Source organism: Crocodylus siamensis, chromosome 15 (genome assembly GCF_052110815.1).
Source record: "Crocodylus siamensis isolate JL-2025a chromosome 15, ASM5211081v1, whole genome shotgun sequence".
NCBI classification, from domain to species: domain Eukaryota; kingdom Metazoa; phylum Chordata; order Crocodylia; family Crocodylidae; genus Crocodylus; species Crocodylus siamensis.
The window spans coordinates 35,672,962-35,700,642 of record NC_143409.1 but is presented as its reverse complement, the minus strand read 5'-3'; the positions used below and the strand labels follow the sequence as shown (position 1 = coordinate 35,700,642).

The 27,681-nt window shown below is 43.4% G+C and overlaps 1 protein-coding gene across 3 annotated transcripts in view; it reads left to right on the top strand.

Annotated features, from left to right (window-relative positions):
- The window catches only part of ENTREP2 (endosomal transmembrane epsin interactor 2), a 424,211-nt gene that overhangs the window by 305,517 nt on the left and 91,013 nt on the right, over window positions 1-27,681 (top strand). For all 3 annotated transcript variants that reach the window (XM_090029879.1, XM_090029880.1, XM_090029878.1), the window contains one exon: window positions 5,687-5,818. In XM_090029879.1, the coding sequence (XP_089886005.1) occupies window positions 5,687-5,818 (132 nt within the window). The remainder of the gene's footprint in view (window positions 1-5,686; window positions 5,819-27,681) is intronic.

The window sequence follows — 27,681 nt, the reverse complement described above, 5'->3', positions numbered from 1 at the left end:
AGCAATTTCAAGCAAAAGCATTTTTTCCCTCTCCATTCTTTTTTTCTAGTCTTGATAGTTCTCTTCCACTATACTTTCTTGCTGGACTCCTTTCTCTTTTCCACTCCCAGGACAATTCTATGTATATAGTTTCCCTACTATATATGGTCAGCAACAAAGCTCACACGGTGTTTATCTGTTGATTTGTCAACATTTTACAAAAATTTTGGCCTGGAGTAATTTATGATCTCTAAATATCCTTTCCAAATATTGGCAACTGCCAACACAGTGGGTAAGTTCTACGGGAATCCACATCTAGCAGTTCTATATGGAACAGAGTGTTTTATTTTGTGGGCAAATCTCATAAATCATAATTGGGATGTTAAACTTACAAGCTGAGGGATTTTGACCCATTTTCAACCCTTGTATTATTGATTTAAGAGGACATCTACACTGAGATATTATTAAGATCTATGCTAGAGGAAAATCAGTGGAATGTGGAACAGTTATCTTTCCCTGAGCTGCCCATTTGGTCCTGAGGTGTTAAAGCTAGAGCAGCATCCTTTTTCTTCAAGGCTCTTGCCATAGCTGGACAAGATTTGGGCAAACCTGGACACGTGAAAAAAATTCAACATTCATAACATATTTAAATACATGTTAAATATGCTGAAGTTCCTCATGCTCTTTCTTCTCAGAGGATTCTTTTCATTATTTGCTTATGCAAGTGGTCTTGATCACTTCTGCCCAGTAGCTCCCATCCAATGTATTTTCTTGCAGTGTATTTAAGGAAGTGTAACTGCAGCTAAAGTCTTTCTAATGTGTACTATACATTTTCAAAGATAACTTGAAGTGCAAGTTATATTTTTGGATAAGGGCCACCTGTGTATCCAGTACTCATGCTACTGTGTCCTTTGTCCTATAAACTTCGCTGGAATTACTCATGTCAGTAATGTTCACCAATGTGAGTAAAGGCTGTGCAGTTGTTTTGATCTGTAATATTCTCAAAATAGTTTTAAAAAATGGTGCATCAGGCATGGGGAAAAATGGGCTATCTTTAGTATAAACTAAAATGGAAAATGAAAAAGCAGATCACAAAATGCATGAGGCTGCCCAAGCAATGGAAACAAGGCATTCTTACCTAAGAGTTATCCAGGTATGGAACAAACTTCCAGAAGAAATTAGACAGATTTGGAATCTTACCATCCATAGGAAAAACTGCAGAATTTTCCTCTTTGTAAAGGCCCTGGTGCCATAAAAATAATAGCTTCTTCACCTGAAAACCTACATCCTACCCCAAGAAGAGTTGTGCCTTCGGAAAGGGAAAGATACCATGAGCGGATGCAATGAATCCAATCTGGACTTGTCCGTTCCTATTGCTTTTACATGAAAGGTTCTTGGATGCTATGGCAGTATAAAGTATATCAGCATAAAATCTAAAATATATACAATCTACAATCTAAAATAACTTATCAATAGAGTTTTGTCTTTCAGGTCATTTTACAAATATATTTTACTATAAGGTAAAGCCTAACAAGCAGGTTTTTCAGAGGATCTTCAAAAATATGTCTGTACTGTATTCTTCATGTGCATTTTTTGCATGAACAAAACAAGTAATTCCCTGTACTTGTTGAAAAGGTATAATTTTTTTGGCCGTACAATGGCAGCTGTAATTCTAAAGTCAGCACCATTTTAATCCAGAGGTAGTTAGCCATGTCTGTCTGAAATCAAGTAGTAGATAGGGTATCTGATTAAATAAGTTGTTGCCTGTGAAGGCTTATACCTTTTTGAACTAGTCTCTAAAGGTGTTTATACATGAGCTCTGGGTGGTAGGCGGGGCCTCTCTAAAGCACCCAGAGCAGCTCTAACTAAAGCATCTAGAGCATCATGTGTATCAGCATCTCCATGCTGAAAAATGGTGGCAGGGGAGCTCGCTGAACAAGCTTTAGTTAAAGCGCCCTGCTGCCATTTTTTAGCATAGGGATGCTGATGCACATGATGCTGGAGTCTGCTGTAGTGCGGTAATTATTCCCACATTCCAGCAGACTTGATTAATCAAGTCTGCTCTTATGCACTGTGTTTACAGCGCATCAGAGTAGCCTTGATGTACATGTGTAGGAGCCCTAAGGTGTCACCGTGCCCTACTTTCTGTCTCACTGTGTTCTTGATAACTCTCATATAAACAGTTCTTTTTAATAAAAAATCATTTTAGCAAATTACAGGGTCAGGTGCTGTACAGTAAAGATAAATTATGAGGTACATTTTAGAGTGAGGAAAGACTCTGTCACAGGTGAAACTTTTGTTAGGAGGTTATTTTTTGCTTTCAGCCTTTGTTTATGTGTAGTACCCATTTATTACATGAGATAAAAGCATACTGAAGATCCCTATTTCACATTAGACATGTCAAATAGCTCCTATCATGTGGGGGTGACTAACTTTCATTCAACGTAAGCAGCATGAATAGGAGCATAAATGGTCTTGGTGTAGACAGCTTTGTCTAAAATGCATTTTCCTTGTTATAAAAACTTTTTACCAGTTGAAGGACTATATTGATTTCTCTGTATGGTCTGTGCTGGTCTAGCAGGTGTACTATAGCTTTCTGACTGCTGGATTTGACACAGCTCTGAATTCAAAGTGTGGATTTCAAACCTGCTTTGTAGTATTTATCTAACAGCTGGCACCTTTTCCAACATTCCCAGAGGAGTTCAGAGGCAAGATCTCTCTCCAGAGATTTAACGTTTTGTATTTTTCAGGGGTTTGAAGACCTTAAGATTGTCTGATCATGTAGTACATGTACAGATCAGATCTTCCACTTTTCTAAAAAAAAAATTAGAGACAGGAGTTGAAAAGGCTGTCTTAAATTGTTACATAAATTGTTTTGTGAGTAATGTTCTAGGTTGATTTTATAAAATAGGCAAAGTATGATGAAAATGAAGGGGGCAATATAAAGGATGTTCACTGTTTTAGTTTCATTTACAGTTTGTATTGCTCAGGGCATGACCATGCTACAGAGGAGGTAATAAACAACTACATATGCTTTTATTCATAAATGGATAGAAAATGGTCTAATTACTGTGCTCTGCTTTTAAAAAGCATTTTGACTAATTACACTAGGTAGAGAGCATTCTAGTAGTTCAGGAGTTCAAAGCCATTCAGATATTAGAGGTGCCTGGAGCATGACTTTATTATGATATATGACATTATATTAACTTATCAGCCTCTCCTCTTGTAAGGTTTTTTTTTTAAAACAGCTCTTATTTCTCTTGCTCTCCCAACTGTTTCTTTGTTAAGCAACATTGAAACAGAGGTGCCAGATTAGTCTAATTAGAAATCACAATCTGTCTTTTAATATAAAATATATGTTTAAAAACATTTAGATAGGAATAGGAGTGATGTCAGCCTTTTATTAATATGGAAAAACAAATTAATTAGGAACAAAGAAATCCACTGAAATATTGCTTTGTATAAGGTTGATTTCAGACACAGCTCTTCCATTTCCTGAAACTGCCAGAGTCCATCTTAGTTTGTTTAGCCATTAGCCAAGGCAGCTGAAGTAGTTGGGTAATATGTTACATATATGCAATTTAAGTTGCATGCTGTACTCATTAAGGTGCTGAACCAGATAGGTGTAAAGACAACTGCTGTCTCTATAGTGGCAGAACAAACATAGCACAGATGGTAACTGTACACTTTCTTCTTTATGACTCAGCCACTGTGCCTCTACCTTGATGTGAATATAAGATTAATTCAGTGTTTCTACATGGCCCATTAAATCCTTGACCCTTCAGCTCAAAATCCCAGTCAAGTTTCTAATTAGTGCCAGTTTTGGTACTGGTTTCTTCAGTCTGAGAGTCTGGGAACTGAGACCACTAAGCTCATTTCATACAGACCATTAAACTGTCATTTGATGATAATGACTTTTACTTAACACTGACCAGCGTTGGATTGGAGCCAGTAGCCTAAAGGGAAAGCACTGTATCCCATTATCAGTCCTTTAAATCATATACTTACCTGCACAAAATAGTTTAACATTTGGAACAGGGAAAGCATATAAATGAGTAGTTGAGAAAAATGGAAGTGGCTATAGGTTCATATTAATAAACTGATGAAAACTGTATAGTTAAATGTCAGGTTTACATTATTGTAGGATAGGAGTAGAAAAAGACCTTTTAAAAAAATCAAAAAACCAAAATGAGGTTAATGAATCCAATTCTGTGCTTCCTATATGACTAAAACTATCATTGGAAGGGGAGTATAAATCAGAATGTAAAGGAAGTAAATAAAAATTGAAATACTTTAAATCAAACTACAACATGTATGCATTAAGCAAAGCATGACTTAATCAGTCTTGAAAGAAGAAAACAACTGGAAATATCTAGTGTCTTTTAAAGCCTCAAGAAAAAATGAAACAAAATAAAGACTAAAATAAGAACTCTGTGAAAATTCAAACATAAGGTTGTTAAATATTTGCTGTTTTTAATAAAGATAAAATTTTAAAACATACGGAATTTGTAACAAGAAAAAACAAAACTTTCTCAGAGCAAACGTAAGTGGGAAAGGGGGCTGGTGTACCCCTTTTTATTTGTATGAAATATAGATCTTTCACCTTCCCCTCATGCTACATTCTTTCCACTTTCTCCTCTCAAATGTATAGTTGTCCATTTCTGTTCTCCTCAACTTGCTTTTTAAATGTGTTTTTTATGACCCTTCAATTGATCACGTACATGAATTGAAAAATGTGAATTGTATCCCCTTCCCTCCCCCCCTCCTTTCCTGTCGGTTGTATTTAAATCACTCCCTCTATTTGATTGCTTGCTTTCTCCGGCCAAGTCCAGATGTGCAGGGACCTTTGGTTCCCTGGAGACAACTAGCAGTGGTGCACCTTACATCACCACTATTTGTACCTGTGTCATGCCTGCTCTGGTGTGTAGCAGGTTACTCCAGGTGGGGTAAGGGAGGCTTGGCCCCAGCAGCGTTACTTGAGGTCGTTGGGGTCTCCTAGGGTTGCAGAAGTGGTGATCTTGCTGCACAGAGCCTGGCTGGCAGCAGAGCACAGCTCCTGCTGACCAAGCTCCAGCTTTGGGCTGTGCATGCTGCTGCTGCCTGTGCCACTCTGCACCCCCCACACCCCCAGGGGTGTTGTTGGGTTTTTTGACCCCTGGATATCCAGCAGCATGGAAAACAAATGAATGTGCGGTATGTGCTGCCACAGACATGTCTGCGGCACCACATACCTCATGGCTGCGCTCATCTGAACACGGCCTCCATGTCCTTTCATAGCAGCTGACGAAATGAGCTGTGGCCCATGAAACCTCATGCATTTCTGATTCAATTAGTTTATAAGGTACAGCTCTACCCTGCCTTAATTTGTCTTGGTTTAATCTATTCTGTATGGTGCAGTAACTCCCAGTTTTTGCCTTCTAACAGTGGCCTTCTAAATAGTTCACAGAAGGCATTGAAAATAAACCCAACTCATTCTTACTTTTCAACAGTATCTACTGTTCCTAGTTTCATTTTTATGGCCCCTACTAGTCAATAGAAGTCATTTTACTTAAGGCTGTAGCAAAGATTTATATGATGAGTGTGCATCAGGACATCCCTGTCTCACACTGATAGTACTTTCTCATGTTGGAGGTAAATATAAATAGGAATGTTAACAAGTACGGCTTGGAACACTAAGTCTTTTCCCTCTGTTTGTTTTTTTTTTCAGATTAAATTTGACAGTGATGGTGTCTGCGTTTGCTGTGAAATGCAGCATCAAACATCAGGCTGCAGCAACCTTGGAGAAACGCTGAAACTGAACCCACTGCAGGAGTGCAATGTTGTAAGGCTGACTCTAAAGGTGCGATGTGAGAAGGGTTGTTAATTTATTGCCATTTAATACAGCAAGTGCATTTTGATAGCAGGATGTGCCAAAATGGGATGGCATTTGTGCACTGTCTGCTGCTTACTAGCTCATGACAAAGAGACATAGCATAAAAGAGTACCTGATACAATAAATCACAAATTACTACAGATACAGTAAAATTACATATTTACAAGATTGGTGCTTATCTTTATAGAGCACAGTCATCCTGTTAAATGACAGAACTGTATACCAGAGTACTCCTGTAAGCTTAAACTTATAATTGGAAGAGCAGTCATGACTTGAATGGTATGTGCTACTCAGAAAAGAGGGGGTTGTTGTAGCTGTGATGGTCCAGGAAATATGTGAGAAGCAAGGGTTTTTGAGGTTTGTTTTTTTCCCCTTTGGTAATGATCTTTATTTAGACCATCTCTATAATTGGAAGATGTTAGACAAAGTCATGGGCCTAAAGGCCGCCCATACACATACGGCAGGGTGGGAGGCATTTTAATCAGCACATGTCCTGGAGATGCACTCTAATTAAAACGTTTTGGGGTTGCATGTATTGAACTGCCATGCATTTAAAAATTGCCATGGGATGCTTTATCTAAATCTCATCAAATGAGGTTTGACAAACTGCACCATGGCCCTTTTAAAACACACAGAGATTTAATCCACATGATGCTGCAGTGACTCTGGAGCATTCTAATCAGAATGCCAAGGAGCACGTGTATAGGCAGTCCAACTGTCCTTTTTTGAGGGGAAAAAAAAAGAAAGCGCTTTTCCCCACGGAGATTGTCTAACACTCTATTCAGAAAAGACAATGCCAGCCTATCACCTTTATTTTTATTTCTGCACTAATGATATATTAGGCTCCCAAGAAATAAGTAAACCTAATACATGTTAAAGGACGTGTCTACATAATGACGTTCGTATGCTTGGTTGGGCTCTTCCTAAATTCATCCTGCTTGCACCCTCACATGAATGTTCCCAGTCTGGAAGTATGCTGATGAGGCCACTCCAGGGTCCTCTCCACTGGCTGCTCTCAAGAACGTTGGAGGCCAAACCCTAGTAAGAAGCTGTAGAGAGGTGCCCAGGAGCAGTTATGGTGAGATATTTTTGTGTTTGAAGAACATGCGAGAGTGCATGGGTCATACTTGGTAACGTGCCAGCCAAGATTTGCTGCTACCACAATAGAGACATGCCCCAAATCAATTTTAGGCAACATGTAAAGGTAATTCTGTTGAAATACATCTTGGAGTCTGGATTTGGATATGGACAGAGATCTCTAATGTTAGAACCATATTACCATGGGCAGCTAGTGCTGCCTCAGTCAGGGGGGGCATGTACCCCACCTGCAACCATTCCTGCTGCCCCGCAGGTGATCCCAGGACAGCTGATTGCTATGACCACTTCCAGGAGTGACTGCGGTCACTTCTGGGAGCAAGCACCAGCCGGTGCTTGCAGGGGAGGCATGTTTGCCCCCGCAACTGTCACCTAAGTGGTGAGTGCTGCTGGTCAGGGGGTGCATCCCTGTGCACCCCCCTACATGTTGCCACTGAACATTACTGTGAATCGTGTCATTATGGGAGACTTAACTTTCAAGGTACAGATTAGAGGACTAATGCTTCTAATAACAGTAGAGTGCATTTACTTGTGGATGTGATCGAGAGTGTTATTAATACCAAACAGTTAATGAACCAGTAAGAGACTATGACTTTTAAATTTAGTTTTGGTAAGTACTGAGAGGTCATTATAGAAGAACTGGTCACAGACAGTAACCTTGGATTGAGGGATCAAAGGTGATTCCCTTTAATATTAAGGAAAGGATAAACAACAGTAGGTCTGTAACTAAGGATCCTGGCTCCAAAAGGGCAAATTAAGTATTGGTAAACTAAGGGTGTGACTACACATCACTGTATGGCAATGTTGCTATAGCACCGTGCTTTATGCTTAAGCTATACCCAGGGAGCGTGTCACTATGGTGATGTAGTTGGTGATCGTGCATAGACACACGTAATCCAAAGATTCCAAGTGGTAAAGATGAAAGCACCCTGCAAGGAACTACAGATAGATCTGGCACTATTGAGGAATTGGGCAACTAAAGGCAAATTAAACTGAATGTAGGTAAGTGTAAACTGATGTACTTCAGCAAAAATAACCTAAACTACACCTATACTATGATGGACTCTACATTAGCTGTTACCAGATAGGGAAGAGTTCTGGGAGTCATTGTGGACAATTCACTAAAAACATCAGCAAACAAAATTTTAGGGATTATTAAGAAGGGAATTGTAAACAAAACTGAAAGTATCATCCTGCCCTTTACAAATCTGTGTGTCCATACTTTGGATAGGAACAGAAGTTACACATAAACTGGTTTAAGTGATCAGAAACTGGTTTAAACCTGTAACAACAGAAGTAAGTGCACATAAAACAGTTTCCAAATGGCTGAAACTGGTTTAAGATAAACCTGGTTAAATGTAGTATCAGACTTAACTGATTTAAATCAAACTGGTTTATGGAACTTTGGTCCCAGACCCCTTCCTGGTTCAAGTTAAATAACAGTCCCCCAGCTTCCTAGGATATTTTGCAGCCCTGAGCTGGGCTGTGCCATCTGCTCTAGCAGAGCAGGATTGGCCCCTCCTCTCTGCTCTCTAGCCTCAGCAATGAGGGCTGGCAGAGAATGAGTTGGAGGTAGGAAACCCAGCTAGGGACACAGCCCAGTCTGCCTGGTGTGGGAGGAGCAGCCCCTGCCTGACTTTTTTTCTCCCCCACTAGAGTGATGGGAGCAGGGGCATGGGCCAGCAGGTTCAGGTGGAGGGGAGGGAGAGGGGTTTAAACCCCCTCCATGGCCCACAGGACCCCAGTCCGGGTCTGCATGGAGGGACTGCCAAGCTCTCCCCCCCCCACACACACACCACCCCAGTCAGGTGAGGAAGATAGTTAATCCGTCCTCCCACTCCTCTCCCACTGGCACAGGACCCCAGCTGGGGTCTGCCTGGTAGGGACCCAGCAGCCCCTCCCAGGCTTCCCCCCACCACACTTGCAACCAGGCAGACCCAGGCTGGTGTCCCATGCCAGTGGGAGAGGGGGGAGAGTGGGAATTAAGCCCCTCTTCCTCTCCCCACTTCACCTCAAGCTGCCAATCTGAGGCTGGCATCTGGCCATGCCCCTGCTTGAAAGGTATGCTAGTGGAACACGGAGATGGGGCAGGAAGCCTAGGAGGAGCTGCTGTGCCCCTGCCAGGCAGGCCCCAGCTGGGGTCCTGTGCTTGTGGGAGAGGGAAGGAAGGGGCATTAAAACCCCCTTCCACACCTCACTCTACTGCCCCTGGCTGGGGTGTTGCCACACCCTTGCTCTCTACTAGAGGGCTTGAGGAGGGACATAAGGGTTTACAAAATACTATACGGCAAGGACAAAGTAAATAGTTATCATTTACTATCTCTCAGAATACAAGAACTAAGGGTCACAAATTAAACTAGTAGGTCGTAAGTTTAAAACTAATAAAAAGAAGTTCTTTTTCACATAGCATATAATGAAGGTGTGAAATTCATTGTCACCAGATGTTGTGGAAGCTGGCAGGTTAGCCAAATTCAAAAAGGGATTGGACAGATTCTTGGAGATGGGGGCATCTGTAGCCATTGAGCATGGGGGTTAGGTATATAGCCTCTGAATTGGAACTTCCTGTACCTTAAATTATGGAGGCTGCATGTGAAAAAGGAACAGCAGAAGAAAACTCTGGTCATACCCAGTTCATGCTACGTGTCAGTATCTACTCTCTGTCACTGTGAGACACAGGATGTTGGGCAAGATGGACCTATGGTCTGACCCAGTAAATGGTAATTCTTATTTTCTCCTACAAAAACTGTCTGAAACATATATCCTAAGCCAGGCCTCTGTCTGAAAGACCAAGAAACTTGGGAATAAGGGAAATGTGCCAAAGTCCAAGCTGAGTAACATCTTGTTGAAATGAAAAGAGCTTCAGGCATATAAATAAAAAGAAAACAAGGAATGAAGAAGTAGGAATGTTGGGCAGTAAAGATGGCAGTAGAAAAATAGTCTAGGTATGGCTCAGAAATAAAATAATGCTGTACCTTCAGTTTTTGACAAGAAAGATCATATGGATGGGCAGGATGACTAAAAGGACTGAAGATGTAGAAACCAAAATTAAAGTGACTATATTCAAGCTGGAAACAAAACTCAAAGAGCTTAATGCATTTGATAATTTCCATTGCAAAACTGGCACATAACATTACAGCTTCGGTAGCAAGTTTTTAATAAATCTCTCAAATTGGAATGATACTGTGATTGGAGAATATCAAATATGAAACATATATAGCTTTAAGAAGGGAAAAATGTGATTCAAGCAACTACAGGGCCATCAATGCCCTTGATATTAGGTCAGGATTTAGAGTACATTTTCAAGGAAAGAATAAAACAGACATGGAGATAAATGTCAGATGAAACAAAGTACCATATCAATCTAAAAAGGGTAGATCATGGCAATCTAACATGATGTTTTCTGTGATTACTCATTTTTCAAAGCAGAGGAAAATGAGTAGGACTTACCTATCTAGACTTCAGCAAACCAGCTGATACAGTGCTATGTAGGGGAATGAATGTGGAAAAGATGGGGATTATTATAAGAATTGTAAGGAAGTGTCTAAAGGTACATTGACAGCTGTTAGCATTGAAAGGGGAGGCAGACTGGCAGTTTACTAGTGGATGTCTCCTCCAGGATTAGTCTTCAGACCAACATAATTAAATATCTTTATTAATAACCTCAATACATAAAGTAGGAGAGCGTCAATAAAAATAGCTGATGACACACACTTGGGAGGCATCACCAGTAATAAGGAGGATTGGATTATCATAAAGGAAAAACCAGATGGCCTTGAAGACTGCAAATAGAAATGAGATGACATTCAGTAGCATAAAATAGTAGGTCACACAATTAGAGACTAATAACAATAATTTCTGCTATGAAGTGGGAGCTCAGCATTTGGAAACAATGAAGGAAGAAAAAGTCTTGGGGTTTATTAGTTTATCAGAGAATGGCTAACAGCCATGATTATAATGCAAAAAGACATCCTAGAATCAGATTTCCACAGAAGGAATCCTTAATACCAATATACAAGGTATAGTGAGAACTTCTCTAGAATATGGTTCACAGTTCTGGTCTCCCATGTTCAAGAAAGATCATTCTAACTAGAACAGATGGTCTGCTAAATCTACTGGGATGAACAGGGGAATGAAGAACCTGTCATACAAGAGGATGCTAAAAAAGCTTGGCTGCTTTAGTTGAGTGAGATGAAGTCTGAGGTTATTAAGAATGATCTTCATAAATACCAGGGGGGCTAAACATCCTGGGGGAAAAAAACCATGTAAACAGTGACAGTGTTGGCACTAACAAATAGGTATAAACTGGCCATGAATAAATTAGCCTGGACGTTAGGGGAAGGTTTCTAACCATCAGAGCAGTGAGATTCTAGAGCAGCATAGTAAGAGGAGTTGTAGAAATGTGAAACCTAACTACTCAGAATATAAAACAGGTTTATAAAAGAGATTGTGAGGTGGGCAGGGGCACTAATTTAAGTGCCTGGAGCATCTCGTGTATCAGTGTCCCCACACTGAAAAATGGTGGTGGGGGTCACTTTAATTAAACTGTCGGATGAGCTTTAGTTAAAGTGCCCCCCCCACCATTTCTCAGTGTGGAGATACTGATATGTGAGACACTGGAGTCTGCTGGAGCGCAATAATTGCCACACTCCAGCAGACTTGATTAATCAAGTGTGCTCTAACATGCTATAATTAGTGTTTTGGAGCAGCCTCGCTGCTCTTGTATAGGGATCCATATGCTGTAGTTGTCTGTGCTTGCAGGGGCTCGATTTCATGACTTAGGATGTTCTGCTCACGTAATTCTGATGGTGCCATTTTATTAAATGTTAAACATTATGACAAAATACTCTCTAGAAAGTTTGTTTAAAAACTCTTTCAGTGTGAAATTGATGTGTTTGCTTTGAGAGAAAAATATTCTCTGATTATCATATTAGAGAAAGCTGTCTCACTAGACACATGAAAAAAATCACAGCTAATCAGGTAAACAACAGGCAGCAATAACACTCAACTTCTATAATTATGATTAATTAGTAATTGCTCTGGCTTTCTCCAAGCTGTTGTATACATTCAGTGCTTAATTCTGCCTCTTGTTTGGGAGGGAGCACCTAACTTGAAACAATGAACATAAGTGCCATACTGAGTCAGACCAATGGCCCATCTACCCCAGTGCCCTGTCTCTGACAGGGGCAGAAGTGGATACTGCAGCGGGAGAGCACTGAACCGCATATCTCAAGTAATCTGTCCCCTACTCAGTACTCTCCCTGGCATTTACTTACTGGGTTAGAGATGCCAGAGGAAACATCTCCAAATGTTCTGTTCAATAGTTATTAATAGATTTTCATAGATTTCATAGACATTAGTGCTAGAAGGGACCTCGGGAGATCATCGAGTCCAGCCCCCTGCCCAAAGGGCAGGAAGTCAGATGGGGTCATAGGATCCCAGCAAGATGAGCATCCAATTTACTCTTGAAGGTGTTCAATGTAGGTGCTTGAACCACCTCCGCTGGCAGACTGTTCCAGACCTTGGGGGCTCGGACAGTAAAGAAATTCTTCCTTATGTCCAGCCTGAAACAGTCTTGCAGGAGTTTGTGACCGTTCGACCTCGTCATCCCTTGGGGCGCTCTGGTGAACAGACGTTCCCCCAGATCCTGGTGTTCACCCCTGATAAACTTATAGGTGGCCATCAGATCACCCCTGAGCCTGCGCTTTTCCAGGCTAAAGAGTCCCATGGCTCTCAGCCTGTCGTCATAAGATCTGTTTTCCTGACCTCTGATCATGCGCGTGGCTCTCCTCTGGACTCTCTCAAGCTTCTCCACATCCTTTTTGAATTGTGGAGCCCAAAACTGGACGCAGTACTCCAGCTGCGGCCTCACCAAGGCCGAGTACAAGGGGAGAATGACGTCCCGGGATTTGCTCGAAGCATCTATGGATGCACGCCAGCATTTTGGTTGCTTTACTAGCCGCAGCATCGCATTGCAGGCTTATGTTCATCTTGTGGTCAATGATGACCCCCAAGTCTCTTTCTTCTGTAGTGCTAACCAACGTAGCACTGCCGAGCCTATAAGGGTGCTGCAGGTTTTTCCTCCCAAGGTGGAGAACCTTGCATTTATCGGTGTTAAACACCATGAGGTTCTTGTCTGCCCATTTGCTGAGCTTGTCCAGGTCAGCCTGGATCACCCGCCTATCTTCTGGCGTGGATGCTTTGCCCCAAAGTTTGGTGTCATCTGCGAACTTGGCCAGTCCACTCCTGACTCCAATGTCCACATCGTTAATGAAGATGTTGAACAGTATGGGTCCCAGGACAGAGCCTTGAGGGACCCCACTGGTCACAGGGCACCATGATGAGTGACTGCCATCAATCACAACCCTCTGGGTCCGACCACGAAGCCAATTTCTCAGCCAGTGGATCGTGGTGGAGCCAAGGCCACAACTGGGCAGTTTGGCCAAGAGGTGATCATGGGATACCAGATCAAAAGCTTTTTTGAAATCAAGATATATGACATCAATCTCTTCTTCCTTGTCCAGGTGATAAGTCACCTGGTCATAGAAGGAAATGAGATTGGTCAAACAAGACCTACCCGCAACGAACCCGTGCTGGCTGTCCCTTAGAATGTTAGCCTGGGCCAGTCCCTCAAGGATGGCCTCCTTAATAAACTTTTCTAGGATCTTCCCCAGGATAGAAGTCAGGCTAATGGGCCTGTAGTTAGCCAGATCCACTCTCCTCCCTTTCTTGAAGATCGGCACCACATTGGCCTTCTTCCAGTCTTCGGGCACTACACCAGAGCGCCAGGAGTTTTCAAAGATCCGTGCCAGGGGCTGGGCTATGACGCTCGCCAGCTCCTTGAGTACCCTGGGGTGCAGATTGTCAGGGCCGGCTGACTTGAAGGTATCCAGCTTCTCAAGGTGTTCCTTCACGAGGTCAGCATTGATGGAGGGTAGGGGATCCCCCTCACCCAGATTTCCCTGTCCCATAGCAGGCATGGGCATCCCGTGTGACTGATGAAAGACTGACGCAAAGTACCTATTTAATAGGTTGGCTTTTTCCTGGGCGTCAGTTGTCAGTTGCCCCATCTGGTTTAGCAGGGGTCCAACATTGCCCTTGCTTTTCCTCCAGCTCCCCACATATCTGAAAAAGGACTTTTTGTTGTCCTTGATGCCTAAAGCTAGTTGGAGTTCAGTTGCAGCCTTGGCTTTCCTGGTTTGGTCCCTGCAGGACTGGACCAGCGCGGAGTAATCCTCCTTGGAGGTGAATCCCGTCCTCCATCCTTTGTAGGCTTTCCTTTTTAGGCACAGTAGGTCCGCTAGGTCTCTGGAGAGCCAGGGGGGCTGCTGTGCCTTCTTGTTGCCTTTCCTCCGTGTTGGAATAGATTTAGCTTGTGCACTGAGGATCACTTCCTTGAGAAGCAACCACTCTTCTTGAACTCCCATCTCCCTGGGGTCATGGTCCCTGTGGGCCTGAGTGACTAGCCTCTTGAGCTTGTCAAAGTGGGCTTTTCTGAAGTCAAGGACTTCTGTGTTGCTGACTGACTTGCCAGCTTTATGGTGGATGGTGAAGGTGATCAGCTCGTGGTCGTTGTCACCCAACTTCCCATCAATCACTAGGTAGCCGATTAGGTCGTCCCCCGTAGCCAGTACCAGGTCAAGCAGCGCTTTGCCTCTCGTTGGCCCATAGACTTCTTGAGTCAGGTAGAGGTCATCCACGCACAAGAGAAAGCTTTGCGCCCGCTCAGATTTAGCTGAGTGATCTTCCCAGGAGATGTCCGGGTAATTGAAGTCACCCATGACAACCAAGGTCCTGGAGCAAGCGGCCTCAGTCAGTTCCCGGGCGAACTCCTGGTCAAGCTCAGGACTTTGAGTGGGAGGTCTGTAGTAGACTCCCACCATTGTGTCCCCTGTGCCGAATTCCCCACGAATTTTTACCCAGAGGGTCTCTAGCTGTCCATGCCGATCGCCAACATCAGCTTGCAGGGACATGTAGCTTTCCTTCACATAGAGAGCTACACCCCTGCCCCTTTTGCCAACACGATCCCTCCTGTATAGGGTATAGCCCTCTATACCTGTGGTCCAGTCATGGGTGGAGTCCCACCAGGTCTCCGTTATCCCAATGACATCATATTTCTTTGCACTGAGCAGGAGGACGAGCTCGTCCTGCTTGTTGCCCAGGCTCCTGGCATTAGTGTACACACAGGCAAGTGTGCCCTTGGGGGCTCTTGCCTTGCCCACAGATTGTGCCAGGGCTGGGGCAGGGGTGGGTTCCCTTAAGTGCCCCCTTAAGTGCCTTGGTCCACTGGCTTTGCAAGGGCCGTTCAGCGGGCCAGCAGGGGCAGTAGTCCCCCCATCCCCCAGCGGGCTTAGTTTAAAGCCCGGTGGAGCAGGTCAGCCAGCCTGATCATCCATGAATTCATCTAGTCCCTTTATGAACCTGGCTATGCTATCTGCCTCCACCACCTCCTGTGACAGTGAACTCCACAAGTTAACTATACATTTGTGGCAGGGCACTGTTTGTGCCTGCCACTTTAAGGACCTGAAGACAGCAGCCGGCAGGTGCCTGATTAGGGCAGCCATTTTGGATTCAGGGCTGCCTATATAAACAGAGCATTTTGCTGCTGGAAGGCCAGGCGGCTGCTGGTGTCAACTGGAGGTAAGGGAGGAGCTGTAGGGGATGGTCAGGAGGCATGACCTAAAACTGCACCCTGCCAGGAGTGGATGGTTTGGTGAGGCTCTCAGTAGCATGGGAGCCCCCAGGAAATGCCAGGACAGTTATCACCCTGGTGAAAGGTGGGTCAGGGCGCCTTATCCCCAGCTCCCACAACCAGGTGGGTTACCCCCTTTGTAGGGTCTGGAAGGTGGACCCCAGCGAGAGAGTGTCTGGAACTTTCCAGACATATGCTGGGATGAGCAATCAGCCAGGTCTGACTGTGCTCACGTAGTTTCCTAACCAAAATGCAGGACCTCCATCTAACCCAGGAGGTGCACAACCGCACCGGGGAGATGCCTTGTTGGACCTGGTCCTGGCCATGGGTTATGACCTGGTGAGGGGGCTGTGGGTGTGCAACCACCTGGGCAACAGCGATCATCACTTGCTGGAATTCACCATCCAGTGCAAGGTGGCAAAGACCTGCAGCAAGGCAGCAGCCCTGGACTTCAGGAGGGCGGACTTCAATGAGGTAAGGAGAATAGTCAGGGAGGCACTGAGTTCCTGGAGGGGAGAGGAGTCAGGGGTCCAAGAAGAGTGGTCGTTCCTTAAGGAGATGATCCTCCAAGCCCAAAGAGAGGTAATCCCAATGCGGATCAAAGGGGGAAAGAGGGTGCAAAAGCCCCCATGGCTCACCAAAAGTATGCGGGAATGTCTTTTGGCTAAAGGGGAGGTGTATACCCAATGGAAGGGTGGGGCCATCACCAGGAAGGACCATACTGGAGTTGCTCAGGGCTGCAGGGGGACGTCAGGAAGGCCAAGGCAGAGATGAAACTGGGACTAGTGACCCAGATCAAAGACAACAAAATTCCTTTTTTAAATACATAGGGGGTAAAAAGGAGGTACTGGGTAATGTGGGGCCTCTGCAAGACATGCTAGGAAATCTGGTCGTCACACCAGACGACAAAGCTAATCTATTTAACGATTTCTTTGCCTCCATTTTCCTGAGCAGGGACCGGGTCACCCCCTGTACCAGGACCTCTGTAGGCCCCGGAGGAGGCGCACCCAGACCTAGGGTCAGTGAGGATCTAGTCAGGGAACTTCTGGAGGGACTGGATGTATATAAATCAGCTGGTCCTGACTATCTCCACCCCAGAGTGCTGAGGGAATTAGCAGAGGTCATTGAGGGACCCCTGGCACGGCTTTACGAGCACTCGTGGTGCTCTGGTGTGGTGCCAGAGGACTGGAAAAGGGCCAATGTGGTTCCCATTTTCAAAAAAGGGAGGAAGGGGGACCCAGGAAACTATAGGCCAGTTAGTCTTACCTCGATCCTGGGTAAGCTTTTTGAGAGAATTATCATAGCGCATTGTCCATGAGGGGCCAGCAGGGGAGATTATGCTTAGGGGCAACCAACATGGGTTCATTAGAGGCAGGTCCTGTCAGACCAACCTGGTGGCCTTCTATGACCAGGTCACAAAATCCTTAGATGCAGGTGTCATGGTGGATGTAGTTTTTCTGGACTTTAGGAAGGCCTTAGACACTGTCTCTCACCCCGTTCTCATTAAAAAACTAGCGGACTATGGCGTCGACACCTACACAGTCCAATGGGTTACTAACTGGCTGGAGGGCTGCACCCAGAGAGTGGTGGTGGACGGGTCATTTTCATCCTGGAGGGATGTGGGCAGTGGGGTTCCGCAGGGCTCAGTTGTCGGGCCTGCACTGTTCAACATGTTCATCAGCAACTTGGACTAGGGGGTAAAAAGCAACTGTTCAAATTCACAGATGATAGTAAGATGTGGGGGAAGTGGGCATGCTAGAAGGGAGGAATAGGCTGCAATTGGACCTAGACAGGTTACAAGGGTGGGTGGATAAGAACAGGATGGGTTTCAACACTGACAAGTGCAAGGTGCTGTACATGGGGAGGAAGAACCAGCAGCATACCTACAGGCTGGGGAACTCCCTTCTTGTCAGTGCAGAGGCAGAAAAGGATCTTGGAGTCATTATTGATGCCAAAATGAACATGGGCCAACAGTGTGGGGACACGGTCAGGAAGTACAACTGCGCCTTGTCATGCATCCACAGATTCATCTCGAGCAGGTCCAAGGAGGTGATCCTCCCTCTCTATGTGACACTGGTCAGGCCACAGTTGGAGTACTGCATCCAGTTGTGGGTGCTACACTTCAGGTGGGATGTGGACAACATGGAGAGGGTCCAGAGGTGGGCCACTCGCATGATCAGGGGGCAGCAGGGTAGGCCCTACGAGGAAAGGCTAAGGGATCTGAACCTGTTCAGCCTCTACAAGAGAAGGCTGAGGGGGGATCAAGTGTCCGTTTACGAACCTTGTCAGTTGGGACCAGCAGGCACTTGGGGAGTCCCTGTTCCCCTGAGCACTCCCAGGAGTGACAAGAAATAATGGTCACAAGCTGGCAGAGGGTTGATTTAGGCTAGACATCTGGAGGTGCTACTTCACGGTCAGGGTGGCTAGGATCTAGAACCAACTTCCAAGAGAAGTGGTGCTGGCTCCTACCCTGGGGTTCCAACTGGCCTGGAATTGGGCCAGGGCCAGTAGAACCAAAGGTTCTGGGGGGACCACAGTCATAAGGGGAAACGGCTCAGGGAGCTATGCAGCCTGGAATGAAGGCAAAATAGGCTACCTTAATGGAGGGATCCAAGTGGGGTTCAAAGAGCAGAATTCTGGGGCCCAGTGTGGGGCCAGTGATATTGACAACAGCTGAATGCCATCTGCAAGGCTTGGGCTGTGGTGTAGGGGAGGAACGGAGCTGCAGATAGCGCCTCTGGCATTGGGGCAAGAAATGGACACCCTCTCACTTAATTAACATCAATTAATTAATTATCATCAAGGCATGGTGGGTGAGAAGGCAGGCGGTTAGCCCAGAAACAGGTGGGTGGGCCACAGGGAAAATCAGCCCTGAGAAGGCCCCCTGTTACAACATTGCATAAATAAATACTTTTGGTCCATTTCCGGGTCCACTGTCAAGAGTGTGGGGGACCCCCGCATTCTCCCCTGGCTCGGCAATTGGCTGCAGGGTGAACCTGGGTGCCTCCCCCAGACACAGGAGGCACCAGTCACTGAGCCAGGGGGTTGGGGAGGTCCCCCACATGCTCTGCTGTGGACCCAGAAGTGGATCAAAAGTACTTCTCGTCCATTTCTGGGTCTGCTGCTGAGTGTGCGGGGGATCCCCCTATGCTACCAGGGTCACTCCATCTGTCCCACCATCTCAGTGTTCCTGAGCTGCACCTGGTACCTCAAGGTATGTAGAAAAAACATATAAAGCTGTGTCTATGGTCGAATCATCAAATCTCTGAATCTCTCCGAATCGATTTGGAGGCTTCTGATTCAATTCAGTGAGATTCGTGGATCTCCTGATTCTATTCGGATTCAGAGATTCAACCCCCAAATTGAGCCGGATCTCCTCTGAATCAAATCAGTGACTGAAGTTTCACACAGCCCTAGTGCGTCTGATATTCAAGATGTGTGCTCATCTTGGATAGTGGCACAAAGATGTTCTCCATTTTGTTTTCAATTCCATTCTTATAATGATTTCCAGTGTTTTGTTGACTTTTTTGGTCACTGCTGCAGATTGAGCTGACTTTTTAGAAAATGATCCACAGTGACTGTAAGGTCAGAACCCAGCATTGTGTACATATAGCTGAGATTATTTTTCTCTAGGTTCATTATCTTGTGTTTGTCGACACTGTAGTTCATCTGCCATTCTTTTGCTCCCTCACTTAGCTTGGTGAAATCTTTTTGCATCTCCTCCCTGTCAGCCTGGGACTTGACTACCCAGAGTAATTTGTTATCAACTGCAAACTTAGAGATTTCACCATGCACCCCTATTTTCAGGTTGTGGATGAAAATGTTGAACAAAACAGGACTCAGCACATTTTCTGATGGGACCCCACTTTTGATCTCTCTCCATACTGAAATGTGACCATTTAGTCCTACCCTTTGCTTCCTATCTTTTAACCAACTGTAAATTCATAAAAGAAGTGTTCCTCCAATCCATAGCAATGCAATTTTTAAAAAAACCTTTGGTGCAGGGCCTTGTTGGCTTTTGAAAGTCCAAATATATTATGTCAACTGAAGTTCCTCTTGTCCATGTGCTTGTTAACACCCATAAAAGACTCTAGCATATTGGTGAAGCAGGATGGCTCTTTATAAAAACCATGGTGACTCTTCACCAGCAGATTATATACTTCCATGTGACTGATGATTTTATTTTTTATTATAGATTCTATGAACTTGCCAGGATGGAAGTGACACATTGGTCTATATTTCCCAGGATCACCTCTTTTCCTGAGCCTCTAATAGGATATTGTTAAACAGCTTCCAAGCTACTTGCAGGCTTTTTACATTTTTGACTGCTCCTTTTAAACTTCCTTTTAACTACTTTCTTCCTTTCTGTTTACCCTTCTTCATTTACACTTCCTAAAGGTGTATGTTGGCATGGTGGACTGTTTTGGCTTAGTCCCTCTGCCGGAATGTTGAATGTGATTATGGTATGCTTGCTATCACAAAGTGGCTCACCACCTTTTGAAACAGGTCCTATGTGTTACTCAGGATTAGGTCTAGAATTGCTGCTTCTCCTGTGGGTTCCAAAATGAGTTGTTCTAGATAGCAGTCATTTATCACATCCAGAAATTTTATTTCTCCATGTCACCCTGATGAGGCTTTTACCCAGTCTGTGAGAGGATGGTTAAAATTTCCCATTATTATTGCTTGTTTTCTTTTAGCAACTTCTCTAATCTCCCTGAGCATTTCATAATCACCTTCTCCTCCTGATCAGGTGATCATGTATAATATATAAGTATCAGTGCATGTATAATGGCATATAGGTTATATTTATGTTCCTCTTTTTCCTTAGAATTCCCCACCTGTCCACTATTCCCACTTCAGCTCCTTTGGAAGTAGCAAAGATGGGAACTGCAGTGGAGAAACCATAGGATCATAGGTTTTATCATGGTTTGTCATATCTAGTCTCCTTCTTTTCTCAATACCTGGGAAAATTATTTATTCTCATGTGTATGTTATCAAAGATATTATTTTACTATAGTTTATGTATCTGCTGCTGAAATGGCTGTGTAGTTAATTCTGGATTGTACAGTAAGAACAAGACATTGGTTCACAAAATAAAAAGTGGAGACTCAGTTAATGAGCACTCGCAATGAAGAAATGCTGGTCGTGTTTTTTATAATCACTGCAAATGAAACTCACTCAAAACTATATCACATGTGTAGGCTTGCAGCTGCTCCCTACATAAACATAATACTATAGATAAGGCTTTAGCAGTCACTTGAAATTTTATCATCAAACTTGCTGTGAGCAAGATGACAAAGGCCTTAGAAATGCTAGTGTCCAGTCTGCAGTAGTGGTAGGAAAATTGGGAGCTCTAGTGGATTTTGTCTATGAAATACTTGATAGGCCATGAAAAATCCTATGACTCCATGGAGACTTAAAATGTTTGAATCCTGCAGTTTTAGTGAAGTGAAGTGTTGTTTACCTTAGTGAAAGAAACCCAAAGACCATTTAATTATTGCAGCCTTCCAGAACCATTGCAGGTCCAGGATGATCAAGAAACGTAACTATAAAAGCAATGTTTGCAACTATGTTTTCTTCAAATATGTCTGTGAATATGCCTGGGCAACTGCAGTAACAGTAGTGAAACTGCATGGTTAGAACCAAACATATGATATAGTAGATGCACATCATAAGGTAGTAAAAGACAGCTTGAAGTATGTAGATTTTTTTTTTACTTAGATACACAAGCCAGAAGAGCATAATTTGAATTATCATGAGAAATAAAGGAGGAAAGGAGATATATGTAGAGGTAAGTTTGAAAGCAACAGTTCTACTTTGTAACCTGAGCAAATTTCATTTGGAATTAATTAAAAAGGGAAAAAAATATAGAGCCCTGTAATTCCATGTTTTCAAAGTCGCTTTTCAGAGTGGAACTGCTCTTTAAGATAAAGCTGTAATGTCAGATACAGTGACCTTCTGTGGCAGTGAATTTCTTAGGCTTGACAGCATGTATGAATTATTTTTTTCTTTAATTTCTAAGAAGCACCAAGCCTATTCTAAAATTCTGTGAGTTATAGCACCTGCTGCCACACCCTGTTTTTCAGATAACTAGTACAGCAAAAGCTGTGTTAACCAGCACTTTATTGCTGGAAAACTCTATTAACTGGCATCTGAGGGATGCGGCAAAAGCGAAACTGAAAGTACCACTTCCAAGGGACTTCCTGTTTCGCCGCCACAAACTAAGTTTTTCTTTGCCACCTCTTTGGCCCACAGCCCAGGGCAAAGCAGCTTGCGTGGGGCCCCACTCCCTGTCCCCTGGCACACTGATGCCAGGGAGTGTACCAAACGGTGCACATTAACCGGCATATTTGATTAACTGGCATCCCCCACTCCTGAGGGGTGCCAGATAACAGAGCTTTTACTGTACGTGGGATTCCTGATGGTGGCACTGTGAAAGACTTACCCACATTCATTTTTGGCTCAAAATTTATCATGTGATATGTCCTTTACTCCAATGAGAATACTGCTACAATTCATCTCTGCTATCTGTCATGCTTGTGTGAGCAAATTTTATTGAAATTTGAGGAAGTCAAAAGGAGAAAAGGCAGATCTTATCATGATATAGCCAAAGCATTGTTGATTCTGTCTGCTGAGAGACATGAGAAAAACTGAAAACGTGCTTTACCAGAAGAGCCAGCATGTTAGTTCAACCTAGCTCCCCAGTGTCTGTATAGATTGCATACCTCAGTGGGGCTTTTTGGCACTTTTATCTAATTGTTGATTCAATCAGCTATTAGATAAAAATGCCAAAAACTACTGATCTATACAGGCATTGGGCAAGCCAGGCCAAACTTAACATGCTGCCGCTCCTGAGCATGAGCTGGGCCTGGTGCGGGAGCACACTGAGTTTGAAGTGCCGTTTTTGCAGAGGGGAGTAGTCTGTAAGCAGTCTAAAATGTCCATGAATCCAGTTAATGTAATGGCTATTAGGCCTGTGTGAAGCAGCTAGTATTTGCTTTGGATTTGGCCAATTCAGGGGACAGTGATTCTATTTGGTGATTCGAATCACCATCCTAAATCGATTCGGCCGATTCCAAATAACGGAATCAAACAGGCCCCATCCCCCACCTGCTCTCCCAGTCCTGTCAATGACTGCCCCACCTGGCCCCAGTGTCTCAGTTGTTTAAAAAAAAAAATTGAAAAAAAGAAGCCCTGCACCCAGCAGCTGCTGCCAGGCAGGAGGGTGATCCCCGCTGTCCCCCACTGCCCAACGCTGCATGGGGGGCTCTGCCATGAGCCCCTGGAAACCCCAACAGCTGCTGCAGCATCCAGTGAGTGCGGGGCTTTTTTTTCTTTAAGGAGCTGGGATGCGGGGGCCAGGTGGGGCAGCCATTGACATGGCTGGGAGAGTGGGTGGGGGTTGGAGGGTGCTCAGGGGGGCTAGGGGAGCGGGCAGGGGACAGGGCCTGGCAAGGTCCCCTCCCCGCTCCCCTGCTCCTTACTTACTGGCATGGAGTCCAGGTCCAGCTCCCTGCTGCAGCGAGTGGGGACTGCCCAAATCTCCAAAGCTCTCTGAATCTTTTCCAAATCAATTCAAAGACATTCGAATTGATTTGGACCTTTTTATTGGTCCCTGATTCGATTTGGATTTGGCCACCGAATCAGGCCAAATCTCCTCCAAATTGAATCAGCATCTGAAGCTTTGCACAACCCTATTGCCTATACCCCTTTCTTTAGCTGCACCATATTGGGAGCACACAAATAGAAGTCACTGGATGAAATTTTTAAAAGTAGTGAAAGGATCAAGGAACTCAGTTCCCACTTACTTGCATCCTTAACACTCCTTTGACAATCATTTCCAAACCCAGACACACCTAGAAAATATAATCAAAGTGTATATCCATATAGCGGAAGCCAGCATCAGCTGAACCAATGTGTTAGATCAAAGTGTACTAATTCTTGTACTGGAGGTAGGATAGCTGCATTAGTGCAACATCGTTCATAGCCAATGAGCACTGCTTCTCAGTTCTTCTGCCACCTTGACAGTTAACATGTACAGAGCCAGTGTGTGGTATTTCAGTTTGGAGCTCCCTTGCATAGGATAGACATGCTCCAAGTGGCTCCAGCTAACTCTCTTGGCTGCCTAGAGTAGGCTTAACAAATCAAGGCACCATTGATTAATACTTTCTTAGTTTCTAACCAATCAAAATCTGTTAATGAGTTGTAAAATAATGTGACAGAAAGAGGGTTGATGGGAAAAACTTAGTATAAGACAAGGATTTCTGAGGGTGATACCTTTCATTGGACCAACTGGAACATCACCATCACAGCTACAACATCACTCTAACACTACCATAACATTTTTTCATTCATGAGAGTAGGTAAAAAATTAATTTATGAACTTTCATCACACACTTGTGCTAAATTGCTGTGACCTATTTCTTTCTTTTTCATGCCTGTCTGAGCACTTTATTTAATGCTTACTGATTTGAACAACATATATATTTTGATAGGGAAAGTTGTTAGATATGTTTTGCCTAACTTTCCTCAGATTTTGTATTTATCTTGTATGGGCTGGAGGAAAGGATGAAGACTGAATGAAAGTATACAACCAAAAGTGTGAAAGAAGAATTCTGAGCTAAAGCACTACACTGGCGTGCAAAATAGTATTGTATTTGTTTTATTGATTTATCGGGTGCCTTATCTTAAGATTAATTCACTCTTGCAGAACTTGACGTTTGAAAAATTGAAAAGGCCCAGCACAGGCAGTCCCTTGGGCACAACATAAAAGGGGCTTTTTTAAATGTCTGAAATAGTCACTTGCTGTAAGTAACTCCCCAAGTTTGAGAAGAATTATCAAAGCACTAGCTCACTTCAATTAAAAGCAAAATCATGCCATTGAGATGAGTAGCTCCTTCTTTTTTCTGTTTCCCCTTAACTTTTTCCATCACTTCTCTCTTCTTCCTCATCCTTTCTTCCCTCCTTCTTTGCCCCTTCTTCTGTTCTCTTACTGCAGAGCTAAACCCATCTAACTGTAGTTGGCCCAAAGTCCTCTGGACCCTTCTGAAGAGACTGGAAGGAGAGGTCACATGACTGAGTTGATTGAAATTAAGTGCATATTTACCAGGATTATTCTGCTGCTGCTTTTCTATATGCAGAGACTCAGAAAAGGGTGAAGGCAATTTTCTGACTGAAGGTAAATCTGCCAACTCTTGGAAAATAAAGTCTCACATTATTCTGAGCATCATCTTGTTTAGACTAAGGGAGAGAAAGATTGACCTGTATTTTTAAGGGTAAATAAACTGTCAGCTTTCAAGGCCCTTTAACAGATGGGAGCACAGCACTAAGAACAATACCAGTGTCTGTTCAATGTCAGATTGAGCTGAAAAGATTTGATGCATCTGTGGCATTGGGCAAACTATAATCTACCAGTTTTATCACTACTCAGCCAGAGGAGCCGACAACCCAGCTCATTTTACTATGAATCGAAGTTCAAATTGGAACGACCAGTTTATGAAAGCACGGCAGGGACATAAGAAGCTTGATATGAGATGGTTGTAGCCTTTGTTACTTAAAAATGCCATGTGTCTACAGGCTAGTAGTTTCAGCAGAGGCACCCACAGTCAGTTTACAGACTCAAGCTGATGCTGATCAGTGTCAGAGTTGTAATGAATATACAATGATTATTGAAGCTCTGTATATATCTTTTCAGCCTCCAGATCTGTCAGTCTGGGAAATCTGTCCGCACTGCACTGTGCAAGGCGTGTAGAGATATTTGGCTAGCTGTAAACAAACTATTTCAAATTACTACTTCTCCTCTATCTTCAAACCCAAAAGATGTACCTTATGCAAACTTAGATGAACTCACTTATGTAACATGAGATAATTGTGTTCAGTTACACACCTTCAAAGACTGAAATGTCCAAATCACGTCCTGTAAGGCAATGAATTACCGCATAGTATTTGTCCTATATAACTTCTTCTACTTAGAAAGGGCCTCAGAGAGTAATTCCTAGGCTGATTTGCTTGCATGATTCCATAAGTCTTTCACAATGAATTTCTGGTCCAATTTATACTATTCCAGCAGCTTGTTTAAATGTCAAATTCCAACAGCTTTCCTAGATAAGTCAGTGCCTTATACAAGCAGTAGTCAGAGTTGCTCCAGTTCCTAGGTATTACAACAGCATATGATATAGCCATATCTTGAAAGACATTTAGTATTTTGGACATGAAATAGATAAAGAGCACTTACAGGTTTGGGACAAGTCAGCATCTCTGCTCCCTGTGGCACAGTAAATGTATTTACTGCAAAGCTGCAGCTTATTCTTCATAATACAAAGCTTGCTTAGCAGCCAGTTCTAGGCTCTGGAACAAACTTCTGTAAGGAATAAGAACCTCTGTAAAACTTCATGATATTTTTTTCCAAGTGGACAGGATATTTGTTGGTCCTTGCCATCAGTAATGGCAGTACATTATGGCATGCTAATTAAATAATAATCATCTCTGTACAGTTTTCATCTAGGGAGGGGGGTGGTATACAATTACATGCAGCAGTTCCTAGTCACACTATTTAGTGTGCTGCTTGAAGAGTTTCAGGTACATTTGCAACAGGTGCAGTGAATGAATAAAAAAGGAATAGGATAGAAGGAAAAGATTTCATGTGGAACATGAGAACAGTTACAGTTAATTAGAAGACCAAACCTAAGCAACGGTGAATCCCAACAACTGTGAGAAATATATGGCAGCCTAATTTTGACCTGTCTTGTTGTTAGCTTTGCAGTATTCAGGCTTGTTATCATACTGTGCTTATCAATAAAGCCATACAAGTTATCCGAAGTAAAAAGATGTATGCATAAATTTTGATATTTTTACGTAAGAGCAAACAATGGATAAATCAACATAACAAAGCAGGCTTTATTACTCCAAGTAATTAAAAAAAACCCCATTAAATGTATGCTCTTTCATCCAGCACAGCAGCTTATTACATTTACATTTTATAAAATCATGCTGTGCTTAGGTGTGGAGTATTAAATGCAGGCAGGGTGCTGAGGTCTTCAACATCTCATCCTGGGTCAATGTGGATATCTGTGCAGGTCACAGAAGCATCACATAATACAACTAGATTTGTTGTCTCAAAAAATAAATCTCTATGGTTGGGCAAGAGAGGGATATCTAGTATCAGGGCTAAGGTGCAGTTGAAGAATTTTTGTGGAAGTGTACACAGTGCCTCCCCATTCTATACCTAGTTTTAGCCCTCATGGTTAGACCATCAGTTTTATGAGCAACTTTGTACAAATGTCAGCTTTTTTCTTTATAATTGTCTTAAGTTAAATACTTGGTCACAACTTACAAAAATGAATACTGGCATGATTTGGCTCAAAGTGCTATCTAATAAAGTATTAAATGCATCCTGCTGGTATGAGAGAATGGAATTGCATTCCTAGATTTATAAATATAGAATTAACAAGGAGGTAACTGGATAATGTGTTCACCTAGGGCTTCATCTCATCCAACTCAGTGAAAGCAAAAGAGTATTTTTCCCATTGTCTCAGCAAGATGGAAGCTTAAACGTGAACAAACTTTTTGAGGATCAGTCGGTACAAGAGAGGTGTGGTTATGATTGATCAGTGGAAGCCAGCAGTATTTTTGGCTGTGGTTATATCATGTGCTTGAGTGTTTTAGATTCCCAGCTGCTTCTCAAGGTTCTAATAACAGCAGTGACCAGGTTAGCCTTTTCTTCATGTATGTCTGGGAAAAATGCAGATGGCTACATCCTTTACTTGGATACAGACTGGGGCAACATTGTAAATCTGTTCTAAAAGGTGAAGCTAATGTAGCATAAGCATAGGCATGACACCGATACATTATGATCTGCACAGACTCTCAGTGGGCTTGCAGGTAGAGTTTCAGGCACTGAGTTTTTCTTATTAACCTTAGCTGGTAATGGACCATCCTGTCTAACATCTTTCTCCTGGTGCCAGATTCCTTTCTGGAGTTCAACAGAAGCATCTTCTGAAGCTGGTGCAATCCTGGCAGAAGAGAAACAGACCTGATGATATGCAAG